The sequence below is a fragment of the Pseudopodoces humilis genome, chromosome 6 (genome assembly GCF_049639895.1).
Source record: "Pseudopodoces humilis isolate 2021_Gansu_Grassland_sample_001 chromosome 6, ASM4963989v1, whole genome shotgun sequence".
NCBI classification, from domain to species: Eukaryota; Metazoa; Chordata; class Aves; order Passeriformes; family Paridae; genus Pseudopodoces; species Pseudopodoces humilis.
The window spans coordinates 11,749,831-11,776,209 of NC_142205.1; the positions used below are offsets into that span (position 1 = coordinate 11,749,831).

General features: G+C 40.2%; 2 protein-coding genes across 2 annotated transcripts in view; one reads left to right on the forward strand and one right to left on the reverse strand.

Moving 5' to 3' along the window:
- The window catches only part of MAN2B2 (mannosidase alpha class 2B member 2), a 28,960-nt gene extending 20,932 nt beyond the window's left edge, over nucleotides 1–8,028 (reverse strand). The window contains exons 1-3 of the mRNA XM_005517853.3: nucleotides 7,841–8,028; nucleotides 5,262–5,408; nucleotides 1,001–1,106 (exon numbers count right to left, since the gene is read on the reverse strand). Coding sequence (XP_005517910.2) covers nucleotides 1,001–1,106; nucleotides 5,262–5,408; nucleotides 7,841–7,969 — 382 coding nt within the window. The 5' untranslated portion in view covers nucleotides 7,970–8,028. The remainder of the gene's footprint in view (nucleotides 1–1,000; nucleotides 1,107–5,261; nucleotides 5,409–7,840) is intronic.
- A 3,038-nt stretch (nucleotides 8,029–11,066) lies between these two features.
- The window catches only part of PPP2R2C (protein phosphatase 2 regulatory subunit Bgamma), a 200,580-nt gene continuing 185,267 nt past the window's right edge, over nucleotides 11,067–26,379 (forward strand). Inside the window, exons 1-2 of the mRNA XM_088056263.1 lie at nucleotides 11,067–11,251; nucleotides 11,434–11,514. Coding sequence (XP_087912389.1) covers nucleotides 11,236–11,251; nucleotides 11,434–11,514 — 97 coding nt within the window. The 5' untranslated portion in view covers nucleotides 11,067–11,235. The remainder of the gene's footprint in view (nucleotides 11,252–11,433; nucleotides 11,515–26,379) is intronic.

Below are 26,379 nucleotides of genomic sequence, written 5' to 3' on the forward strand. Positions count from 1 at the left end.
CCTGGCAATAAACAGACATCTCTAGCATAGTGGTGCCATCAGTTATCCTGTTTCTGCTTGCTCTAACCAATGGAAACAAACCTATGTACCAAAAGACTCTTTAAAAAAACCATCAGATGGACAGGTGTAACATGCAAATGTTAGATGCAGAAGTTAAAAGATTAAAATGCTAAATAGCACATCTCTTGGAAATATGCACCTCTTTCCAACAGAAGATGATAATGATAACAAATGGGAGTTTCTTCATCAAGGAAGTCTTTCAACTAATTTTAGTTGACCTCAGTGACATTCCCTTGCCCCCATTCTGCAGAAGACCTTGCCTAAACAATACAACTTCCCCACACTCTGAATTGCTACAATGTGTTGCCGCTGAAGATGAATAGATCACGCGGACACTGCTCGAGGTGTGGTGAAAGGAAGAAGAGTTTATTTTTCCTCCCAGGATTTTTAGGTTTCTGACCACGGCCAGGAATTGAATGGTCAGGATAACACTTTCCCACTGCACTGGCCATGAGAGATATCCATCACAAAACATGTAACAGAAAGAATGTACACATATCTATGTTTACAGTTACTGTCCTGGGAAAGTCTTTGAAAACTATGTCAGCAAGCTCAGAAGCTGAGTTTTCAGGGCGACAACCAGGTGTTTTCTTGAAGAGTGTTTCATACCCTCAATTGCACCATAGCTATCTTCCCAGGAACTTAAGCTCTCAAACACACACACACAAAATGCCTCTGCTCCAAACAAGTTTATACCTGACAAACCAGCTTTTGGTAACCTTTGTGCCTGCTGCAGAACTGTCATGTCAAAACAAATGTGTTTTTTTTAAGAAACTATTTTTATACGAATAACACACCAGCAGTGAAAAATAAGAAATGCTTTAATTAGTTCTTAAGAAGTCAGAAAATAATAGCAATTTCGGAGCAGAAAAATGAAAACCAAACAAAACCTCCAAGGTCATAACAATGAAAAATAAAAGTTAAATGCCAATATGCATACCCGTCAACTGTAAAATTTGATCATCAATTAGTGTCACAGCTTCATCATGCATCACTTGCCCTCCAATGACAAATTCCAGTCGTCCCTCCTGAAGCAACTGATGGACCTATGATATTGAAATTAAGACACAGAACATAAGCATTATTTCAGTCTTATTCAAAAAGGCTGCAAATTCATTTGATACTGCAGCACATTACCCAGACACAACATTTGTCAAGAAGGCATTTAGGACAAAAAGTGAGATAAAAATAAGATACTAGGCTGTCTGAACTGAGGCTATCTAAAGAATAACAGGGGTAAAAGTATTCCAGTGTGCTGCACAGTGCATTGATTTATCCAGCTTACACTGAAACCAGGTAACAGGTGTTGGGAAGGTAGAATTAGAAAGGAATTATAAATATGACTCTTTAGCCAGAAAGGCTAAGGAAGAAATACAAATGAAAGCATGGTTTGAATAATTCAAAGAAACTTGTCTGGTATACCAGAACACATTCTTTCCTCCAATAAAACTTAGCTGAGACCCCTCTCCCCAGCCTTATAAGGAAAAGTCCAAAGTACCCCTGAGATAACTAAAAATATGCAAAAGCAGCGATTTCTATAGGTCGCACACAAATGTTACTGTATAAATATACTTATAAAGATTGGTTAGTGAAGGAATAGAATATTCAAATGTATAGATTATATAAGCAATTGTAAAAGAGAGCTCGCTCTCTTGTTTCTCTTGTTTACTACGCTCTTGTTTCTCTTGCTGCTCTTTCTGCTCTTCTTTATCCTCTTTTTCCGGCTCTCTCACTTCTGTTCTGTTACTCTTTCTTAGCCATCTTAAGTCTTAAACTCATGAATTCATATTTTATCCCCTTTTGTATTGTTCCCTCTGAGCCTGCTTTGAGCTTCATCTGCTGACTCCTAGCAGGGCTCCCTCTCCCACGCCTTGAAATAAACTACTAACATCTAACTCGATTATAGAGGTGTCTGCCGTGTCCCGGACTGTCCGCACCCCAAAGCATCTCTTACAAACAGGAACAAAGGATGCACTGCCAGGTAGACATTGACCTTTTGGTGTTTCTCAGTAGTGCTGCTACTGTGCCTCTTTATACTGTCTGAACACCAGACACTGCACTGGCAGCAGCCTGTAATCCTGCCTCAAGGCAGCTAGAGCTGGAGGATTAAAACAGAAGATACTGATGCTTCTCCCAAAATCTTCCTGCTGCTGCATCCAGCTTGGCTTAGGGAAGGCACTTGGTGTCTGGACGAGGGAGCAATATGCAATGCCTTGCAAGCATGAGCGGAGCCCCAGGCAAGCAGTAATATTCAGGCTCCCAGGGTTTTACTGGAAACTAGATCTCTGAGACCCAGGAGAGAGACAGACTGTACCATCACACTGTGGCCACAAACATCTCTCCTCTACTCCATATGCATCTATCTTGCCTTTGGGGCACAGACAAGTTGCTCAACTTGTGACTAACAGAATCCTTTATTAAGAAATAGTTATTCCACAGGTTTGCCTGCCTGAATAACCCACTGCTAACCTTAATTTGTGGTCTTTTTCTTAGTTTAAAAAATGACAGTGTATTACAACCTGCTCAACTTTTGGATGATAGCTGTTTTTTGAGGTGAAGCGTTTTTTTTTTTCTTCTTTCTTGGTGGGGTGGAGTTTAGTTTCAGCTCCTAGAAACAACAGGTATGCTGACAAGTACGGCCTGCAGCGAATGCTGGATGTAGTGGGGGGTGGTGTTTGGAGGGAGGAAAGAATAGTCTATGTCTCTTTCTAAAAGTGATAGAAGTCTTTGGTTTTATTTTAGTTACTTTAGAAATTCAGAGATATCTCAAACTTCCAATAAGTAAAGTTTATGCAAATATGTATTTTAATCCTCAACTTTTTTTTCCTTTTTTTAATCTGTCATGTAGGATGCCATTTTTAGAGCTATTATGTTTATTTTCCCAGGAACCTTCAGTGTCTACTCAGATAGGATGCCAGATTGTCAATTTTGATTATAATCATTTCTCTCCTCCACAATGTTGTGAAAATGCTTCAGGGCTCAGCATTCCTAAATTAGTTCCAGCCGACTGTGGTGACTGATTAGCATGCTGGGAGACCAGATAACTGATATCTGGTGTCAGCACAGAACTGGCCCTGACCTACATGAAAAGATTCTGTGATTATTATTCCCCATTTGGATGGATATCCAAAATATATGTCTGATCCACACTTGGGGCCACAGAAATGTTTTTTTAATGTAAGTTTTGTGGTACCACTGAGAGGCTGGAAACACAAGAAAAATCATTCAATTAGTTAAAATAATATCCAATCTTCCTCCTCCCAAAAAAGAAAACAGTATCTGTAAAGACAAGTACTTTTTCTGATCAGAAGGGGGCAAAAAGAAGGAGGAATGGAGGAGACAGATGCAGTAGTACTACCAGCAGTAGGATGCTATGGCGTTAGAACATATCCGTAATCCTTGGACCATACCACCATAAACTCACACCTACAAACCACACAGAAATCGTTTTTTTTCCCTTAGTTAAAGCATCCAGACATCAACCCACGGTAAGGAGGTAGGAATGGTTCACACAAGAAAATTCTGTGTTAATAAAATGTACTACAAGGTTCCCATCTGGCTGAATACTGCAGCAGTACATTTCACTCTCACATATTCTCTTGTCTGAATTGTAAAACCAGCTTCTGTACCCAGGCTGTACCTTTTAGTAGTTTTTAATGCTATAGTTTCAACACAAAGCAGACACTCCAAAACAAATTAGAATTAAATCCTGTATTCCAAGTAAACCACTAAATGACAAAAAAATAAAGGGAAAATTAAAACCAGAATGCCTATACCACAGAAAATCATTAATGCTAGAGTTCAAGTGGAAAAAGCAGGGCAGTAACCAGAGCGACCTAATTTCAGGGACCAGTATTTGCAACTTGCTGATGTTAAAAACATATAATTTATCTGCAAGTTAGAGTTTCAAAGTTAGACACGCAGGTTTAAGAGGAATTTAGTTTTAACCATTTTAATTTTAAGAGAAGAAACTATAAAGTAACCAGAGAACTGACTATACAATGTGTAAAAGCAACAATTATAAATAATTAGGCTAGGAAACTAAAGCTTGAATCATAGCTACTAAATTTTGCACTACCAAGGTCAAATGTGATACACATTATTCTTCTGGATTTCACATAATAGCAGGAATAGATATTAGAAACACAAGCCTTGACTTTACCTTTGGGTTATAGCAGCAGAACATTCCTGAAATAAGATCAACTGATCTTTGAAAGTTGGAGGACGTTCCTGTCCCTCTACAAAGCAATTCCTATGCTATTTTCTTCCCCATCTCCAGAACAGTTTTCTAATTTAACAAATCTACAAGAAAATTGTCCTACAACAGGTGAGTATGGGCAGAGTCCCCACAAAAACCGCGAACTGCCTAAACCCAGCAAAATCCCTCATGCAAAGGTCAGCCTTGCACAGGCTGTTATTTGAATATGGAACATAACAGAAGATTCAGAATTCACTGAAGGACTATGTTAAAAAAACCAAAAAACAGACAAAAGGATGCTTCGCACATCTGGATTTTAAACTAAAATGTAAAGAACTGTTGTTCTGACCCTGGTAACAAAACAGACTATGGAGTTCTGAGTAAGTACCCATGGGAAGCTACACCCTTTGGTTTTAGGATCCAAAATAAACAACCAGCTGCTAGCCTATCAGACCAGTCTTTGATTCAGCATGTTTGTTTCATGTCAGAGGAAAGAAGAAGTGACAAATAAAACTTCACAATGACGTTACTAGAAAAAAACCACTGCCATTGAATGTACAGTCACTGCTTTGCTGTACTATCTTTGTTTACAAATAAACGGCAGGTTTTTGAGCAGTACTTAACTGGAAAGAACAAAAAGTTCCTTCTTGTGAGCAGTGTTAGGTGTCAGATGTTTTAACAGATACTGGTGTGGCCTGTTTCAGGTTCACCCACATCCTAAAGTAGCATGGCCCCAGATAAGTAAGCTGCCAATGAAACAAGAACTGCAAAGTGTAAAAAACCTTCAGTGCAAAGGTTACTGCCTCCTACTGCTCTAATCTATAGCTGGGGCTTAACCTCTTGCAACTGCCTTTAGAGTTAAGGTCCTTTAAGTACTAGGTTCAGAGGCAGCTTACACCAGACTTGGGTAAAAAGCAAATGGTGAAGTACTTTGCACCTATTTGTCTCCCGAAAAGAGCATGAATTCTTTGTTAGCAGGAAGCATGGCTCTAGCGCAATTTACCTGCTGCTTCTGTGTATCTGTGGCTACCATATCCCACCAGAGTCGAAAGAATTCCTGCTCCACTGCAATAAATTTGCGCTGTTTTCCTTTCATTAACTCTTCTATAACAGTAGTGTAGACATTTGCTGCGTAAGCGTGCATACTTTCCTGAAAGAAAAAAAAAAAAGGAAATAAGCTCTGTTTTAACTAAATTAAAAGGGCTGATTTAAACACTGGGTTTGAAAAGAGAGATATGAAAAAACTCATATTTGTTGCACACTTCCTTTGTACCCTCAGAAAGATCAAGTTCTGACTACATACAGCCTTTGGCCCTTCTGCTTCAGAAAACATCCTCCTGACTGGGGATCTGACTAGATCAAGGTGCAGCTTCTTCCAAGACCAGCACCAATACAGGCTTGCTTTTGGACACACTGGGAACAGCTTGTCTGGTTCCTCATTGCTCACCTTAAATCACTGACACCATGAATTATAACATTTTGCACCAACATAGTTAAAGACCCCGCATGCACACTTCATTCTCCCATTCCAGCTCTTCTTTTGATGGTCTGAATTCTCAGAATTGCTTCTTCAGAGTGAGTATGACTCTGTGCTGTTCATTACCAGTACAATGCAGTGATATATCTACTGTAAATTATACTATTATAAAAAAACCCCTCTATTTTGTTTGATGTTGTAGGATAGAGTAAAACCAAGCTGGTAAAAGAACCTTAGAACGAGTTCAACTGTTAACACAGAAATATCAGTGGAAGTGTGACATTTTGTGCATCTGCCCTATCTTGCTCCTAAAAACACCTCTATTCCAGAATGAGCCCTATGGACTTTTATTGCAATGCAAATATGATGGCTGTACCCATCAAATAGTCTACCACAGTGTTATATCCTATGATACAGTATCAAATTAACAACACTGTGTTAATTTTGAAGTTGTGCACACAGAGAGATACTTTTTGTACACTTACCTTGACCAGAACAACTTTTGTTGACCAGATCCAGTCTTCCACCCTTTACTTAATTTAAAAGCGATAGAGAATGTCTAAAGACAACAGCCAACATCCTAGGATTTCCTGAGATGTCTGTCTTTCCATGTAACAAAGTTATCTGCATGTTATTGGACAGTTATTTTACACTAACCATAACACTTACCTACTTAAACTACTGGTACTTAAGAACACATGCCACAAAATGTACATCTCAAAGTGGTTGATGCCTAGATCTCTCCCCACTGAAAAACTAATGGACATGATATGTAAAACATGAATGCAGTTTCAATTTAGGTACGTTTCCTACATGAAAACTACCATTTGAAATAAGGAGATGAGGTAATCCAAATCAGAAATTAACTTCCTAACTCCTTGGCTTCCACATCAGAAATTGAGCCATCTTTGTAAAAACGCTCATGCCACCAGAAAAAGGAAAACATTTGAGTGTAGGCGGTATGACTTAAAATACTGTTGGGTTTATCTAAATAATTTCTTCCTCATTTATTTTCCCATTGGTTCATAAGGGTTTTTTGTAATCAAGATTATTAGATATTTAAAACAATGTGAAATTTTAACTGAGGTTTGAAGTTTTAGTTTTGTGTTCTCTTATGCAATTTCTGAGTTTGAAGTATTGAAGGAGAAATTAATTAATATTTCTGAAAAAGGGGAGACAAAACACATGCACAGCAGAGATAGCGGGTGAGCCACTAGCTCTTTTTTATTAGTTAGGCCTAATGCCATTTCACTCCAGTGCGTGAAGTATCCACAGCATCTTCCACACATAAATGAAAATAATTCATGCTAATGAAGAAGAATTCAGGATTTAGGATTTTGACTAATAAATGTAAAAGGTATCAGGCCCCACCCGACTTATTTTGCTCTGCAACTTATGTATTTAGCAAAAATTACTTTGCTAATGTACTTCAGAGGCACTAGGCTTCAACCCCACCACAGCCACTAAGGACCTGGTATCCTGCTCTCCTAAGAAATGTCAAAAGGTTCTCCTGGAGTCTTGGCTTTGTAACAAGAGTAAAGACCATGAAAATCTGCCACATGATCAAAGCCCCATCAAACAGAATCAAGACTTTCCATAAAAATAAATAAATAAGCAAACAAATAAATAAATAATAAAATAAATAATTAAATTCATTAGGAGTATCCTGCTGAACACAAGCACACAGAAACCCACAGTTCAAGGGCACGGCTCCCAGGCTAACCATGCCTCCTCCAAAGGAGGATCCCCAAACACAGGGGATGGAGGGCACACCAGGAGCTGCACAGGCCAAGGATTTGCGCGTTTCTCTGCAGGATGTTCGCCCGGGAGCTGGCAGCAACCCCGGGAGCCGGCAGCGCCCCGGGAGCCGGCAGCGCCCCGGGAGCCGGCAGCGCCCCGGGAGCCGGCGGCGCCCCGGGAGCCGGCAGCGCCCCAGAGCGCCCCGGGAGCCGGCAGCGCCCCAGAGCGCCCCGGCAGCCGGCAGCGCCCCAGAGCGCCCCGGGAGCCGGCAGCGCCCCGGCCCCGTTACGCGGCTCCGGGCTGCCCTGCCTGCGGCTCAGCCCCTGCCGCAGTGAGCCCACCCCACCCGTGCAGCCCCCGCCGACCTGCACCGTGTACACCCAGCCGACGTCCATGTGGCTGTGGGCGACCACGAAGGCCCGCAGGTCGCCGCCGGCCCGCGGGAGGAGGGCGAGCAGCGGCAGGAGCAGGAGCAGGGAGCGCAGGGGAGCCATGGCGGCTGAGGCGCTCCCGCCGCACTTCCGCGTCCCGCGGCACCGCCTCCCCGACGGAACGAAATAAATAAATACAATGAGCGACAGCAGGCTCCTCTCGAGCGGGAGGGCTCTGAGGCCCCGGGGCTGACTCCGCCTTAGCCCCGAGCGGCACTGCGGGTGCGGGAGATCGCCACAGCGGGGCTGAGGGACAGAGAGCGCCGGCCCGGAGTGGCTCTCTCTGGAATTCCGGAGCTGGATTTTGATAACGCTGGGCTGCTCAGGGAGAGGCTGAGTTCTGCGTCTTGGACACCAATAAATCTTTTTTTTTTGTTTTTAGGAAATTCCTTTGAATTGAGCGCGAGTATTTTATTTCATGGTATACTAGTTCATTGCGGATTATTGTCTGCATCTCTGAAGTTGTGAAATTGAAGAGGGATGAAATTTTATGTGGTTGACCTTCTGATCCCATTTAAACTGGTTTTGTCATTTGTTTTATCACTGCTAGGAGCAGGTGGACTCTGTGCTGAGAAGTGAAAAGGTAAACACTTCTGTCTGCATAAAGTCCTAGTGAAAAAGGAAAAAAAATCAACCCCAAACTGAAAAATATTATCGTATAATGTAGTCCAGTCTCCTCAGAAGTTTTTGTAAGCAGTTGCACCAGTTTCTGTGTATTAAAGCATTGTGATATTCGAAGCCAAAACAGATTAAACTATTTTTTTAAGCTTTGATTCTTTAAAATACATACACTGTAGTACAAATTAATTACCTTACTTAATTTTAGTTTGACTAAATCACATGCTTTTAACAACATTACAATTCTGAAATGACACAAGATACCATATCAAAGTTCTTGCTCATTCCAACAATGCAAAAGAAAGGAACATCACATCACATAAAGTGCTCCCACCTTCAATTTTAGTGCGGATTTAGCATCACTAGATCCCAAACCTAGTTAAGCCAGTCATCCCTCTGTGATTGAAGGAAATACTCATAAATAGCTTAGTAGTGTCCATCTGCAGATTTTCATAAAAGTAAAATAATAATTCATCCTGTACTAGCTGGCTCTTGAGTGCAGATTAACCCATCTCAATATTCAAGACGTGTAAAAAAGGATCACACAACACAAACACAATTTGAATTGATCTTCTCATTTTAGAAAGAAAAAAAATGGGCTGCTTTACATATCAAACTCAGTGACTTTTTTAACATAGAAAGTTTGTAAATGAAGTCCAGAATGAAAAATACTATATGTAAATCAATAATAATGAGCTGAACACAATAAGATGGTCACTTTCCATAAAGCTTAAATCTCATATGAATAGGTTCTCCCAGAACAGGGCCTTTGTTTGCTGATTCATATGGTTTAGAGTTTCCTGCAAAAAGAAGAGGCTAACACTGGAATGCTAAGGTAAGTTTTATTTTTGATAATACATTGACTTGAAGAGCAGTCAAGGTCTATAGGTAACTTTTAGGGGAAGTTAGTACCACTATAAGTAGCTGGATGAAGCTTTATTCCACCCCCCCCCCCCCCCAAATTATCAGCATAAACCTTTTCAGTTCCAAGAATGCTAGTGCACATCCAGCAAATATATAGCTTGAGGATATATATACACACACTGTCTAAATAAACTGGTGTTTTTACCTCAGCAGACATTATTTGTAATTTAGGTGGAGTTCTCAGGAAAGCTTGAGTACTGGTGTTTTGCTTTGTTTCTAAAAGTAACTGGGAACATTTGCTGAATGTTACTCCCATGTTAAACCTATTTCCTTCAGAAACTTGTTCTCTTTATTCTTTTAAAAAGGCCACACTGTCTTGGATGCAGTGGAGAAGAATGTAAATATCTAAACAGAATACTTTTATTAGGAAAAAGTGAATCAAGCTGCCTGCACTTCACACACCTAAAGCAACCTATCCCTATCCTATCAGGAGGGTCTCTTTTTGCTGCAAGAAGGGATGAATGTTGGTATGTCAGGTGGAATTTATGCTGAAAGCAATTCCTTCCTGCCATTTACATACTGTTTCACAAATAGCAAAAAGATAGATGGAGGAGCCAGTGTAATTGTGCCATGACAGCTGCCTACGTCGATACTTTATCCTCTCGTTGGTTCCTAATCTCATAGTATGACTTGATTATAGTCTTCCTCTGTTCTTTCTTAAGCTTTCTCATTTGCCTATACAAAGTGTGGCTGCTCTTTTTGACATGAACTGTGCCATACGTGGGCCTCTGACACTGTTACCTTGATAAGACAGAAGACGTGGGCAGGATGCTCCCAACTACAAGCTAAGCAGTCACAATTGTCTTAAATTAGGTATCAAGAAAGTCACCTGGTGAACAGAACAATTAATGTACCTTTATATTTCCCTCCTGTTTTCAGGAAAGTCTCTAGGAATAAAGGCATTTATTAACATATATTTGCTCTAGCTGACTGTTTCAGTGTTTTATAATTTGCCATTTCCCTAACCATTTTCCACTGAAGGCAAAGGTCACTGCACAGAGCCCTTCAGGCTTACTTGGTAACAGGTTTGCTTTCTTACTGACCTCTCAGGGATGCTGTAAAGACAGTTTGTGTATCCACAGGGGCTCGTGGATCAAATGAAAACAACTCTCCAGCCTTGCAGTGCATATATACCCTGACAGTTTACGTGGCATTTGTACCCTTAATCAGTAAGACAGCCCAAGTGGCTGAGGGACGGTAAGGGAACGGAGGCGAATGTTATGGGGTGAACGCAGCCACGGTGAGGCAGGAGCAGCACTAGGGCCACTGGCATGGGTGCCACCGGCACGGGTGCCTGGTGTGCGGTGTCCCCCCAGGGAAGGGTCCAGGCTCTAGGGGAGGCCGGGATGCGCGCCCATGCTCGCCAGGCTGCCCGCACCGCAGGCACGGGCGGCACCTGACGGGGAGCTCACAGGGAAATGGGACGGGCAGCAGGGGCGGCTCTCCGGGCCGGGGCAAGGCCAGGCTGGGGCAGCGGATCCCGCCAAAGCCGCCGTGGCCGGGCTCACCGGGGACTGTGAGGAGCCGGGGCTCCCTCGCACCTGGCGGGGCCGGCGCTGCCGGGCGCGGCGGGTCCTGGCGAGGCTGCGCCGCCTCCGCCGGGAGCTCCGGGCGGAGCCTTCCCTCCTTCCCGTCCTCCCTCCCCCGACTCCCCGAGCACCCCGAGGCAGCGGCGGCTGCCTGCACTCGCTCCGCTGGGAGAAGGAGGAGGCGCCCCGAGCCACGGGCACTGGAAGCAAAGCAAAGAACAGTTCAGAGCAGTGGGCGCGTTCCGGAGGGCAACACCCATGTCCCACAAACAGGGTATCTGGAAACGCGTTCCTTCCCCCGGCACTCGCTGTCCCCTCTCATCCCTCCGTTCCTTTCTCAGTCCCCTCCATCTCTCCTCCCCATTCTCTGCTTCTCCCCCCCGCCGCCACTTGCCTTGTCCCTTCCCTGTGCCCCTGGCCCCGTGCCCGATTGACTGTGCCTTTCCTCCTGCCCAGCCGGCGGCCCCCCAGGCGAGAGCGCGGCTGACTGGTGCCTCTACCAGCTGAATGGAGCAACCGAGTTCGAGGTGTCTGAAGGTGAGTGCAGGGATGCTGAGGGGCGCGGCCCCTCTCCCGCTGTCCCGGCCGGGAGCGTGTGGAGGAACGGGGCTCGCTGGTGGGAGAGGGGCCGTGGAAGCTGCCCCAGCGTGTGCCCAAGGCAGCTGTGAAGGTGGACTGGCAAAGGGATATGTGCTGGTGGCTGTATGTTCCAGCCACTTGTGCAAGTGGCTTGTCTGGTTTTGTTTTGGCCTTTTGGCCTTTTCTGGGGGGAAAAGTTTGTTTTGCATGTAGCAGCTTAGGTGGCACGAGTCCTTTTGGCCTTGGCATCAGTGGGTGCTGGTGCAAGGTGGTCTGGAAAGTTTCCTGGCCTTTTTTCATTCCTTAACTTTGAAGGAAGAAGTCACCTGCAAAATTTTATTTATTTATGTTCTGTGATCAGAAGAAGAGCAATCTTTGGCTGTCAGGGCAGGCAAGTCTCTACACTGTATTCAAACTGTGTATGGTTTTGAACATGCAGGATGTTTAAACTTAGGTGTGAGCCTGTGTTTTCCAGGATGCCAGATGTGTAGTGTGCAGTGCTCATGAGCATATTCTGGTATCTCTTGTCAATGAGTTAATTGGAACTAAGACCTTATTTCAGTGGTTTTGGTCTGCTGGGGTTATGTATTTCTAAGTAGAATGTATTTACTCTTTGTAAAGGTTTAAAATGCATCAGAAGTTGAGTTAGACTGAAAAACTTTTCAGTACTGAGGAAGGTGGCATACTATAATAGAATACGTTCATATTCAGCATTAAGGACAGCTTTTCAACAGGGGAGCACTGGAATATAGGAATTAGGTAGATAATGAAATCCCACTCATTTGAGATACTTAAGGTTTGTTTCACAAACATTTCATTGAAGAGATAAAGCTACAGATCTTGCCTTGGAGCAGGCAGAAAGATTACCTGCTTGGTGTTTCATCAGCTATTATCCGTGATCCTTTGGGATTCAAAGTTTTGTGTTGTGTCTTGTTTTTTGCTGTTTGGAGAAATGATTTAAATCCCTGTGTACTAATAATAAGCTATAGCTTGATCAAGGCTTTGGACTAAGTTTTTCTTTCCAATTATTCCATGGTGGTTTATATTTCAAGGTGCACTTAATAGTGTGTGTAATTACACACAATTGCATATTAAAGCATTTATCAAAAGATGTGATTTTTTTGCCTACGTGATTTTTTTTTTGTGAAACTGCTTACCAAACCAGATGTGATGACGATAGATGGGGGTGGAAATTATATCCGTGTGAGGGAGTGTAATGAGTGAGTGACAGCATTTCTTAGGCATCACAGAATGCTGAAAATGAGCTTTAGGTTGGCATTTACTTTCATTTAAGGACTTGAATGAGTAGAATATGCTTCTTAACCTCATTTGTCTTGGTAAATACCAGTGTTTCAGCACTGCTTTGAGATGATAATGTTTTTTTCTCAACAGGTTTTTTATTCCTTTGATTTATTGGGTCATCTATTTTCACAGGGCATGTTTTTTTAAATTATTTTGCTAACCCTGACTTCAGTTCTCTTTAATGCTGCCAATCTTTGGATTCCCAATTTTATTCCACAACTTAAATAGGAATCTTACATGTTTTCTCTTTACTCAGCATGGAAATGTGTGAAATTCAGAGACCAGGAAACAAGCTGAAGCAATGTAATTTGATCACACAAACTGTAGAATCAAAGTCATCTGCAGGTGGTAAACCCTGTTTATGTTAATAGTATTTTCTATAAATATGACACGTATTTTACAGAGTACATGCTGGCTGTTAATGCCACTTATATCTAGGAACACATACAGCAATATAATCAGCACACTTTGCAGAAGTGAAAAATAGTTCTAAGAAAAGTCCATGGTGGCAGGTGACTTGACCTCTTGTGCTTGACAGTGTTTTTGGATAAAGTCCAAACCTTTTCCTTTCCTGAAGTATGCCTGTAAAATAAATTACACAGAGCTAAACAGAATCTTTAGTTTAAAATGGATTGTTCCTATGACTCCCATCACTGACTTTCTTTCCTCTCTTTATGCCAGTTCTTTTTACTTTTCAGAAAGGCCATGACTTTCTAACTTGCATTGGTTAGGATCACTTAACTGATGGAAAAAAGGGCTAGTTTGTCTATATTAAATATTATAGTGTGATTTATATAGCTGGATAGATATCTGTGTACATAAACATTTGCATATTAATAAGTTCAGTTAGTCTTCTGGGCATCTCTTGCTGCTTTTACTACTCAATGCTTGCATTGACTTTGTGGTACTCTGTCAGACTTCAGAATTGTGTTCTGCAACATTTATGTCTTCGCTTAAGAAAAAGAATTATTCTTTTTCCAAAAATAGATGTGTTAGATGAAAAACATTCATTTACATAACAGAAAAGCAAAATTGCATATTTCAAATGCAAGGAAAATAGAGCATAGTAAGTGAAATATCACAATCAAAGCCAAGATAATCATGTTTGATTTAGTCTTACTGCCTTGAAACAAAATCCTGTTTCAAATATTGCTACTTCTATAATTAACGCCTAAGTGCAAAATATATTTTATTCATACTAAAGATCTCAAAGCACTTTGCTCACAGTGAGTGCAGCCTCACAAAAGCTGTATGAAGAACAGTGTTAGTGTATCCATTTACAGGCTTCAAGAATGAAATATAGAAGTTAAGGATGTGATTTTTTTAGAAGCTGAATGTCAACTATTAAGCAGATAGCAACATGGGACTTCTGAAAAGTCATATAGTCTGCTCTGTGTCCAATGATCTACTGGACTTAATAGGATTGCTTAATCTGAAGCCTTTGCTTTAAGTTCCAAATCACATTAACTTCTTGCAAACTTGTGTAAATTAAAGGATGTTTAAATATTTTAGACTGTGAATTCTAAGCTGGCATTATTTTATTCTAGATGTGAATTATTGTATGTTTAATGATAAGTTTCTGTCAAACACTGTATTTTTAGTTTTCACTCTTCAAGTTACTTTATCAAAGACTTGAGATCGGTTTACAGTGTAAATTTTCTTTTCATCTATTTTGTAATTTTATGCTCTTCAGTGGTTGAAAGCTCTGTTAGCATCTGTTAGCCTTGTGAATTGCAATGTGAACCTTCCTATTACTTACCTTATGCTGCTCTAATATTCTGTTTCATTTGTGAGTAATTTGAAGTGAGATTTACTGAGAAGATGGGTAATCTACTGTTTTGTTGTGAAAGTACAATTGAACAATGTACCATTTTAAGGAACTAGAAGACTTGTGAACTGATTAATATGAATTTAATCACTTTCAGGTTTACCTCCAATAGCTTTTTGTTTACTGCAGTTTTCAATCAAAGACATTGAGTCTGGATTTGGTTCAATACTGTCTTTTCCATTATTTCACCAATTCCACAAAAAGCAATGTGATTCACAAGCTTACAACTAAGGTAATGTTCTTGTGAGCCATGTGATCATTAGCAAGGTCTAATTAAATAGGAAGTCTCATCTGTAGATGCTTTCACATCCCAGTCCTTTTGTGACAGAACCAAATAAGTGATTTTTCTTTTACAAAAGTCTTTTACAAAAAGGCACAGTAGCAGTCCTTTTCCTAGGACTTCACAGTTTGCCAAGATTTCTTTCAGAGGATCATAACTGTGAATGGATGTTGTATTTCCATCTTATCTGGATGGTGTGCTTTACAGAACTGGGCTTCCAGTTGTCCAGTTAGGAGATCACAGAATCACAGAACATGTTAAGTTAGAAGGAAGGGACCCACAAGGTTCACTAAGTCCAACTCCGGGGCCCTGCACAGCAACATTTCCAGTGGTCACACTGTGTGCTCAAGGGTGTTGTCCAAACTCTTCTTGAGCTCTGTCAGACTTGGAGCACTGCCCTGGAGAGCCTGTTTGTGTGCCAAACCACCGTCTGGATGAAGAACCTTTTTCTAGTATCCAGCCTAAACCTTCCCTGGCAAAACTTCAGGCCATTCCCTGGGTTCCTGTCACTGTTACCACAGCGGAGAGATCAGTGTCTGCTCTTCCTCTTCCTCTTCCTCTTCCCCTCATGAGGAAATTGTAACTTCAGTGAGGTCTCCCCTCAGTCTCTTTTTCTCCAGGCTGAACAGACCAAGTGACCTCAGTGGCTCCTCACACAGCTTCCCCTCCCCTTCACCATCTTCACTCCTTTGGGTGCTTTCTAATAGCTTTACTATATTGCAGTGCCCCAGATTGCCCTCAGCACTCCAGGTGAGGCCTCCCCAGTGCAGAGTAGAGCCAGACAATCCCCTCCCTTGCCTGGCTGGCCATGTTGTGCCTGATGCCCCCCAGGACAGGGCTGGCCCTCCTGGCTGCTGATTCCTATCCAGCTTTCTGTTGACCAGGACCCCCAGGTCCTTTTCCGTGGTGCTGCTCTCCAGTGTCTCAGTCTGTCCATAATTCAGGGTTGCCCCATCCCAGGTGCAGGATCTGGCACTTTCACATGTTCCCTTCTTATGGTTGGTGATAGTGTAGCCCTCTCATTTGTTGAGTCCTTTGACAGGGTCAACAGCTCTTCCCAGTTTTGTATCATCTGCAGACTTGGTCTCTGTCCCTTCCAGTCCCATGTCCAAGTCATTTATGGAGATGTTGAAGAGCACAAGGCCGAGCATGGAGCCCTGTGGAACCCCACTAGTGACAGGTCCCCAGTCTGATGTCCCCTGTTCACTATAACCTTTGTGCTCCGCCCATGAGCCAGGTGCTCAGCCATCCCATGATGTGTTTATCCAGCTGTGTGCTGGACATTTTGTCCAAAAAGATCCTGTGAGAGACAGTACTGAAAGCTTTACTGAAATCCAAAAAGATGACATCATCTGGCTTCCCTTGATCAACTAAGTGGATTACTTTATCATAAAAGGAAATCAAGTTTGCTAAGCAGGACTTTCCTCTCGTGAAACCCTGCTGGCTGTGACTGATGATGGTGGGATGTAGTGAGCTGAACTGTGATTTTTCTGCAGACCACAATTCTGTTTTTATTCAAAGAAAATCAAAATGCTTGGAAGGGGTTGATACTCCCTTTGCCTCAGCTCAGTGCACATTTACAGAGTCATGGTATCAATTAGGTTGGAAAAGATCTCTGGAATTGAGTCCACCCTATGACTAAACACCCCCATGTCACACAGAACATGACACTAAATTCTACATCCAGTCTTAAACAGCTTAGGATGCTGCCAGCTTGCATTCTGAGCTCTAAGGTATGTCACAGGGCTTGTGTGTACCCTGATGCCCTCTCTGATGCCATGTATGTGCATAATACAGTTATTCCAGTCCTACCTGACACATCCCTGTTTATACATTTAGCACGTCCCTGGATTTCATCTATCCTTTATTTTTCACTGACTTATATTGGTATTTGATTGATTACCTATCACTGATGTCAGAGAGCTGCTGCAGCACAGGAAAAGGGCTTCTGTTTGAAGTGGTATCATCATAATTTACTCCCATTATGACATTGAATGTGGTTGTGTAAGACCAGACCCAGTAAATGACTCATTAAAAGAAAATGTGGGTATTTTATTATACTATTAGTTGTTGCTGCACAATCTGACATTAAGTTTCTATATAAAATTTCAACATGATAGGCAAAGAGGAAGGGTTAGGATATATTGAAATTGTATTTATGATATCTTTAATTCTACTGATGCTTTTCTACAGTAGTTCATTTGTGATATTTTTACATGTGGTTTATACATGGCATGGGTTTCATAAAAATCATTAATTCTGGTATTTCTGTAGATTATTATAAAAAAGACTGACAATAAAATACTGGAAAGTATATGTACTTATTATGAAAAGGAAAAGGTGAGTAACTTATTTACATTTTTTATTTGTTTATTTCCTGTTTGGTGTTTTGATTAAGAGCTGGTTTGAATTTATGGAATAAATTAATTTTTAAAGTACATTAAGTTGATTTAATTACAATGATTAATAAAATCCTTGCCAACATAGTGTTTCCACTGGAACTTAATATGAGTTCTAGAGTGTGTTTTCTCATAATAGTCATTAAATGTCATTTGACCATAAAACAAATATTTGTTAATTATTTTATTTTGCAAATGTCTGACCAAAGACTTTAGCTCCTTTTCAGTAACCTGAAAAGTGGTATTGCTGTTTGGATTAAGCTTGAGAAACAGACTAGACTTTTTTTGCCAGGTTTTCAGATTTTCCTTTTTCAAGGACTAAACACATGCCTCTAACATTCTCTACTTCTTTAATTCTCTGGATCTTAAATGCCATAAGTTGCAGCCTTCATCATGTCAGTTTCCAGAATGTGGTCTTCAGCCAGTTTCCTTTCTGCTTTCTAGTCACAGAGTCGCAGATTCATTTAGGTTAAAAACTACCTCCATGATCATTGAATCCAATGTTTGACCAAACATAACTGTGTTAGCTAACCATAGCACTAAATTCCATATCCAGTCCTTTCTTGAATACTGGCAGTGATGGTGATGCCACCACTCCTCTGAGCAACCCATACCAATGGTTAACCACTCTTTCAGTGAAGAAATTCTTCTTGATGTCTAGTCTGGACCTCCCCTGGTGTGTCTTGTGGGCATTTCCTCTTGTCCTCTCACTTGTCACCTAGAGGAAGAGACTGACCCCACCTGGCTACAACCTCCTTTCAGGCAGATTTAGAGAGCAGTGAGGTCTCTCCTGAGTTTCCTTTTCTCCAGACTAAATACACTCAGCTTCCTCAGCCACTCCTCCTGAGATTCACTCTCCAGATTCTTCCCCAGCTCTGCTGCCCTTGTCTTGACTCAATTCAGCACCTCAGTGTCTTTCTTTCAGTGAGGGACCCAGAATGGGAGACAGAACTCCAGGTCTGACCTCACCAGTATAGGGGTACAATCTGAGTGCAGGGGGGTCAGTCACTACTCTGGTCCTGCTGGCTAGAGGTTTTGTTGATCATCTTCCTTATTTCACCAAGAATCAAAAACTTTTTATCATTTCATGGTCACTGTACCCAAGATGGCCTCTGACCACCAAACCTCTGACCAACTCTTCTCTGCTTGTAAACAGCAGGTCTAGTGGGGCACTGCTTTCCAGTCTGCCCCTTTACACACTCGGTTGGATTTTCTAGTTTCTCTTCGTTTTATTTTTCCTTTGTTCGCTGTAACTCTTCCCTCCACAAAGGGAATTGTGGGTGGTCTCAGTCCACTGACTGCTGTACAGTTTGACAAAGATGTCTCTCCTCTGTGTCACTGAAAGTCTGCTGTTTGCAGCAGGTGCCTGCATAGCAAATCTTAGCTCTTTTCCCTCTCTCTCACTCTTTCTAGGTCCATAAGGCTTTCCATTTTATATGATCCCTTCAGTTCCATCCAAATATGTCCTGGCAATTTTAGTTTTATCCATGCTTGAATGATCAAAATTTCCTTGGTATTTCAGTATTTCATGGTATTAGAGTTTGCCATGAGTGTATATATATATATATGAGTATGTATATATATATATATATATATATATATATATAATAAAAGATGAAGTCACACTGTTGTGGGACTGATTACCAAGTCAAAAATCATGTTTTCAAGTTACCTGGTCCAGAATTTATCAGTGGCATCTTTTTTGCACCCTCTTCTTCATTAAAAATTTAATAATTTAATTCAGGTAATAATTTTGTTAAAAAATAGTTACACTGATGAAGCAGACAGTGATTTCCTTTGGGCTGTAAATTTGCCATTTAGAGTAATTTTTATATTTAAGTCAAACATTGTCATTCAGCTTGAATAGTGATGGACAATTTAGAGAGTATAGAATTGCCTGTGGTTCCAGCTGAGATACAGAAAAATGACCAAATCTTCAGAAAGCCTCCTCTTCAATTATAGGTCAAGTCAGAAAGCCAGGGTTCCTTTATGGAGATGAATTTTATATAGGGACATAGAGTAGCAATTTTCTGATTTTTCCAATTCCAGTTTAGAAATGTGTGCAGAAATTGCCCAAGCTGTCTTGCAGAGTGCCTGAGGAGTTGATGCAGAGAGAAGTTTTTTCTACTGTGCAAGGATTTTTTTATGTATGAACCTGTCAAAGCTGAAAGAAATTTCAAGATCAGATTCTTCTATTTCAACCCAGAAGCTTAACTTCTGTGAATATGGATTCAGAAGTCATACTGCAGACCACACAGGTTGAATTGTAATATTTTCATTGATCAGTTCTTTCCTTTTTTCAGCATTTTTTTAGTAAAATGCTGACAGATTAAAAGCAGAAGTCAATATAGTTTTTTTCTTCTTTATGCTTCTATTGTCTGATGAGAAAATTCCTAAAGTATTTCAAACTATTCAGGTATTTTCAACTACCTTTCCCTCATAGTATGCTACTTGAATATAAGCTCATTCCAAATAATGGGTTTATTTTAGCTCTTTAGGGTTTATTAATAGCTTATGAGTCTTTGTGTGATTGCCTAATGGTACATGACAAAACCCACCAACAGTGAAAAGGTGTTATTTACTAGTCAGATTCTACATCTCAGCTCAATTGTCTGGGTTTGGTGATCCAGAAGAGGGAGCTGCCACATAAATTTCTAGCAGTTTTGAACTTAGTAAAGTACCTTTTAACCCCCCAACATGGAATTTTTACTTTTTTTTTTAATTTTAAGACTGACTCCAGGGGTTTCATGTGATGCTTTTTTGGTCACTCAGTTCATAGTTTGCTGATTTCTAATGACAGCATTAGAGACTTAGTACTTTAATTTCCATCAGTTTTCAGTATCAGTTCAGTACATGTTTTTAAATATTCTGCTTAAATACCATGCTAAAGCCTTTGGTTGATGTGGTGAATGCAGTCCCTTTTACTTAATCTGCAGACTTTTTTTAAATGTAGATGTTTCTGACTATCCCACCATGGATTTTTAATAGAAGTTTTCTGTAGCATGCAGGAAGAACTTTGTGGTGGCTGGCCTTCTTCAGTGCAACTTCATTGGAGATAGAGGTGGCTTCTGGGTCATTGTAGTATTTTTTTCTGTGTGAGGTGTGGCTCTCCTGTCACAGTAAGAGCATACACCTGGTATTTTGAAAATAGCAATATATATGTAAAATAGCAAAAACAATGTGCACACTACACTGTGCTTCTAATGTGCTTTCTCTTTCTTTTTTTTCCCCTTTAGCACTGCAGAGCAACTTATAGTGAGTCTATAGTTTGTGGGCCATAAAACTAAGGAACAATGAGGTACAGGGAGAAGACGTTAAAACACATACTTGTTAAAACTTGTAGTCGTGGTCAGGTAGGAGACCAAACATTCCGAGCATCCTGGGCATATTTTTAAGTGCATAATTTAACCTAGGTTCTGATATTGGTTGGGGGAACCCTAGATTGCTACTTGCTATAATGATAGATCTTGCCTTCAGATTCATTGTTAGTTACTTTGTGTTATAAACTGATCCAGTGATGTGACTTTGTCTCATGAGGTAACTGGAGTACTGAGAAACAGGTGAGACTTTTTTTTTCAACTGCCTAATATATTCCTTGGGTCTTTTTGTCATTAAAAGCTTAAGAGGATACTCAGGAAGCTTGTATTTGTTTCTCATGAAGAAGAGTGAGTACAGCACTGTGTTGATTGTATGTTTGTGGGTGATATATCAGCGTATATATTTTGATACTTTCCTTATATATCACCTTATATATTTTGTGCAAGTTTTGAGGTTCTGGAACATGTTCAGAGAAGGGCAGTAAAGCTGATCAAGGGCCTGGAGCACAACTGTTGTGAAGGGTGGCTGAGGGAACAGGGGTTGTTTAGCCTGGAGAAAAGGAGGCTCAGGGTGGGCCTTGTTGCTCTCTACAACCATGTGAGAGGAGATTGTAGAGAGGTGGGGATTGTCTCTTCTGCCAAGTAACAAGTAATAGGACAAGCAAAATGGCCTCAAGTTGCACCAGAGAAGGTTTAGATTGGATATTGGGAAAAATTTCTTCACTGAAAGTGTGTTCAGGCATAGGGACAGGCTGCAAGGGAAGTGGTGGAGTCACCATCCCTGAAGAGGTTTGAAAGAAACTTAGATGTACCACTTCAGGATGTGGTTCAGTGGAGGACTTGGCAGTGTGGTGTTAGTGGTGGGAATGGATGATCTCAAGGGTGTCTTCCAAACGAACTGATTCTTTTTCTGGAGACAGGTATAGGATAGTAAAAGACCTTGTGGTTCCAGTGAAGGATGAGAATGGAGCATTTCATTTGTTATTGACATTGAATACTCCCACATGTGGTAGGATCCTGCTGTTGACTTACTTCATATTTCCAATTAGCAAATCTATAAATGTGACTGCTTTCATGGAAGGTACCACTGGATTCCATTCATACCTCTTTTTGGTATCATCATGTGACCTTCAGATTATGTATGCAAGCTGCTCTGTTATACAGTTTAGACGTTACATTGTGAGGTTGTGCACAACATTCTAAAATCTGAATGTGCCAACATGAAGAACTCTGTGGCTAATTTTTAGTTATTTTGTTAAATAGTTTTGAAATTTCTGTATTTTTACATGCTCATAAATGTACACATGTACACTTTTTTCTTTTGTCTATGCAAGGTTTGTATAAAAATCAAAATTATATGAGATCAATGTAGATATGTTTGACTTTTCCTCTAGGAGGCTTTGGAATAAGTACATAAATAAATACTGTTTTTTAATATATTTAATATTTTTCACATGGCTATTACAATTGAAATATATAATATTTAAAAATATTTTTATGTTCAGAAAACCGGTGGCCTATTTGTAAGTTTTCAAGTCTTCCATCAAATATAGTTTCTTTTCAGAATGCATGCATTCCCCAGATGTTCTGGTTATGTTTATTTGCAAGCACATTTTATAGAGGCTCAGGTCACTGTGAATAGAGTTGACAGTTGGGCTGATTGCAGGAATATGCAAAATGTTAACCTCATAAATCTTTCTCCACCTATTGTATTGTGTAATTTCTACAAAATATGCAGAAGTACGGTGCAAGAGACAGTTCCATTATTTTACTTGGGACCATTTTGGTACTGCAGTTAACGCTGATTTATTCAGTTCAGAGACAATTATGTCTAGACACTAACAGGGGCTGTTGATTTGACATTCTATTCATAGAGAGGGCATGTGTCATTCAAAAGTGAGTTGTAAAACTATTCAGCGTGGTTGCATTGTTAGTGATGTGCATTTCCACTTCACACAACTACTCTAACTAATTACCCTGTTTAGTGAGCTTGAGATCCTGAAATGAAAATAACCCACAATTTCTTTGGGAGATGAAAATTATAGTAATATTCCTTCTCCTTATACCCAGAATAAAATTCTGTGCTATGACTAGACTCAAAGATGCAAAGTAGAAGTGTTATCCTTGGAAGACTGGATGGTTTCTTGTTAAATCTTTACTGAGTAATCTTCATGATCTTTAAAGTTTTTAATACAGACAAGTTTTCCTCAATATATGGTTTTGTTTGTCAGATAACACTTGAAGTTTCTCTGATAAGTTCTTGTGTTAACACTATAAACTCTGCTTTGAAATTAATTGGTTATCATGGAAATACCCCATGATTCAGATTTCTTTTATTTGCAAGAAGCCCTAACTTGGTATCCTCTGTAATGGTATTCAAAGTAGATGTAATAAATGTAAAGTAAGAAGAATTCTTATTTTTCTATGCACTACATCTTAAAATGGTGGTGGTTTTTCCCTTGAGATTTTTCATGTTGGTTTTTTTTTTTCACCCTAATCTTGGCAGGCTGTTACTTTCAGTGTGTGCTGATTCCTCTATTCTAAACCAGGGCATCACAGCCATATTTCACTTTGATTGCTTTTTCTGGGTTGAGTTTTTTCTCCCCAAGAATACTTGCCCTAGTGGAACATTCACCTTTTCTAAGTGAAAGCTGGAGAGACCTTGAGTGTCTGCTGAGTGCACTGAAAGTGTAGATGTGCATTCGTGTTTCTTTAGAAAGGTGCCACTGTGCCTCAGGATCTGTGACTTTATGTTGCTTTTTGATTTCTCCCTCTCTTCATGCTCCTCTACATTAATCAAAAATCTTCCTTAAAGCAGGATATGTGTGTTGACTTCTGGAAGTAGCAGCTGTGCATTGAAATTTATTTCAATTTAAGAATATTTCAATATTAACTTGGTATTTCTGATTCCTAGTCTGATGATTTTAGAGGCATAATTTTTCAACAATAATTCCAAAAATGCACAGAGCTTTGTTGAAGGACTTGACTCCCCTTTTCTTGATGATGTCAAATCATAAAATGTATCCATGGGGAAAAAGTAAATAGAGTATTTTAAGTCAAGAAAATGGACCTCAGAGTTTAAGCTTCTTGATTCTACTATGAGAAAGAATAAAATATGACCAGTCACCTCTGCTAGAGAACATCTCTAGAAGCAGTAAGAGGATCTGTCTCTCCCTCTCTCCCTCCCTGTGCTGAGATGAGTCTCTAGAGCAGTTTGTGACCCATATTGCACATCAAATGTCAGACCTGTGTAGTCATTGCTTGTTTTTCTGCAAGTTCAGGAAGTACCCAGAGCAGTGCCTGTGCTGACTGGGGCTGGGCAGTGCTGACCTGGGCAATACTGACCCCCTCAAATTTGCTAAGATCACTCACTCACAAAGAAGCTCCAAAGCATCTGACAGCAGTGTGAGTATCTCACTCCCTCTCCATGTATCTTCTCATCAAATATTTGAAAGAAAGCATGCATGCAAACCCTGTGGTTAAAAAGCTGAACAAATAAAGGAGGACTGCAAACCCCAAACTTTCAGTGACATCTTTACATATTATTGTTTCTATAGGTACCCTGCCACATTTGACTCCCACGTTTTACATGTCTCTATTTTACTTCTGTGTATGCAGTGTGACAGTGATTGGAGCTCTGTACTTCTCCAGGCTCGGAGCTGTGTTGTTTCTTTGGTAAGAATGCTCAAGTATGTAACCATTCACACAGATTCCTTTTCATGGAGAAAACCAGCAAGTGCTTACCTATGTAAATGTAACATTTGAGTTCAGATGAGAGCCCAAGTCAAGAAATTCAAAGATATAGTTCCCACAGCAACCATAATTCAACCTTGTTGCTGTGAAAGCACAAAAGCTCACACGAAATACCATGCAGAATACTGCATGTGTGCAAGTTTGAGACACAGTTGCTAGGACAGCCATAAATTCCAAGTTCTAGAGGTATTTATATTCACATTTCATATCTCTTAGTATTAGAATCAGTTCAGAAATGAAAAAATGGAAAAAGGGCCTTTTAGATTAGTGTACCTTTTTACTTTCTTGTAATGTACAATTGATTATATTACCATCTCTGTTTTTCTGTTGACTTTTATTTTTAAGGGAGTAATATTGAATGTGAAATATAATCTGGTCTACTTCCTTATCTAACTCTATTTTTTCTCTTTGTTTACCCCTATTACTAAACCTGCAGCTAATGGGGTCTACATGTTTGCCTGCCAAGGATAAATAAATCAGATATTTATCTGCATGTAGCTACACATCTTGTTATTCAGCTTCATCCGTCACTTAAGGTTCCATTATAAAATATCCTAAAGCATATGGAGTAGATTTCTTTTCAATATCTTATAGGGAACTTTTGGTTTCTTTGTTTGTCAGCTAAGTCTGCTGATTTGATCATCTTAGACATGTTTAGTTGTTATAACAGTTAGTGAGGAGGTGGAAGTGTCCTTGTTTTGAATTTATATTTTTTATTTAGAAAAAAAAAAGTTAAGTATTTCAGTTATAGCACTTAATGAGCCCAGCAAATGTTTATAAATAATATCTACAAGACTTCCAGAAGTTGGTTGGCTGAAATACCTATATTAACTTCCTTAGCCTTTCAGATATGGCCAGTGGAGAGAGAGATCATGATGTTTGAAGATTTGTATATTAAGTCCCTTTCCCATGGGTAATTATTATATATGTAGGCTGGATTGAGTATTCATGATTATTAAAAAAAAAAAATTCCCTTTGACTGTGGCATATGCTAATACCTCATAATTTATTTTGAAAAAAAAAGTCACAGCATAACTGTATCTCACCAGTCATTTAAAATAAAACTAGGGAAATGACACAAGATAAGGAAGGTTCATGATAAGAATTTCTCTTTAGTAAACTACAAAAAAATTAATTTAGACTTCTTCAAGTTTCTACCAGACTGATTTTTCTCATCCCTCCATCACATCTTAGCCTGCTATATGAGCCTTTTTATGGACAGTCTGGGCAGAGCTGAAAGACTGATTGGATGTGAAAATGTTCTCCTTGGGAAATCTTTGGATCCTGCCCTTCCCAGATTGTTAGGCAATCTGCTCTAGGAAACCTGTTTTGACAGTGCCTGTTATCTCTGCTCGGCAGAGTTCTATTGGGACCGTCACTGCCTGCCTCAAAGTCAGGGTTAGGGGAATTCACTCTGCAGCCCACTGCCTTCCCAAAGCTTTATTGTTCCATTTCTTTGTGTTCAAAAGCTAGTTAGGAACTGCACACATATTACTGTACATGTGTCTAAAATAAAGTTGTTAGTGTATATGAAGTGCATGTTTTCTTGTGTAAGAATTTATAACCTGAAATTTGAACTCCATCTGAAAGTTAAAACATTCACAGTGGCTCAATAATTTCTTACTGGGTAAACACATGAAGATTAATTGAATTCTGGCTGCCATCTGATCAAGGGTTAGTCTAGTCCTTCCACAGTGACTTCACTGTGTCTGAATTCTATGAAATGAGGAAGGGGACTGGGAATTGTAAGTCATGGCAATTCTTCAAGGAGCAGGTAGTGTCCTGGTGTTTGAGTGGAGTCCTGGATAAAACTTGATTAATAAGGCTCTATGTCCTGCTGAAACAAGAAGGTGTGAACACTTTGGGTTTAGGTTTTGGGTAAGAGCTGTGTTGTGGTCATAAGCTTCCATCAACATCCTTATGACATTTGTTTTTCCAGTGTAT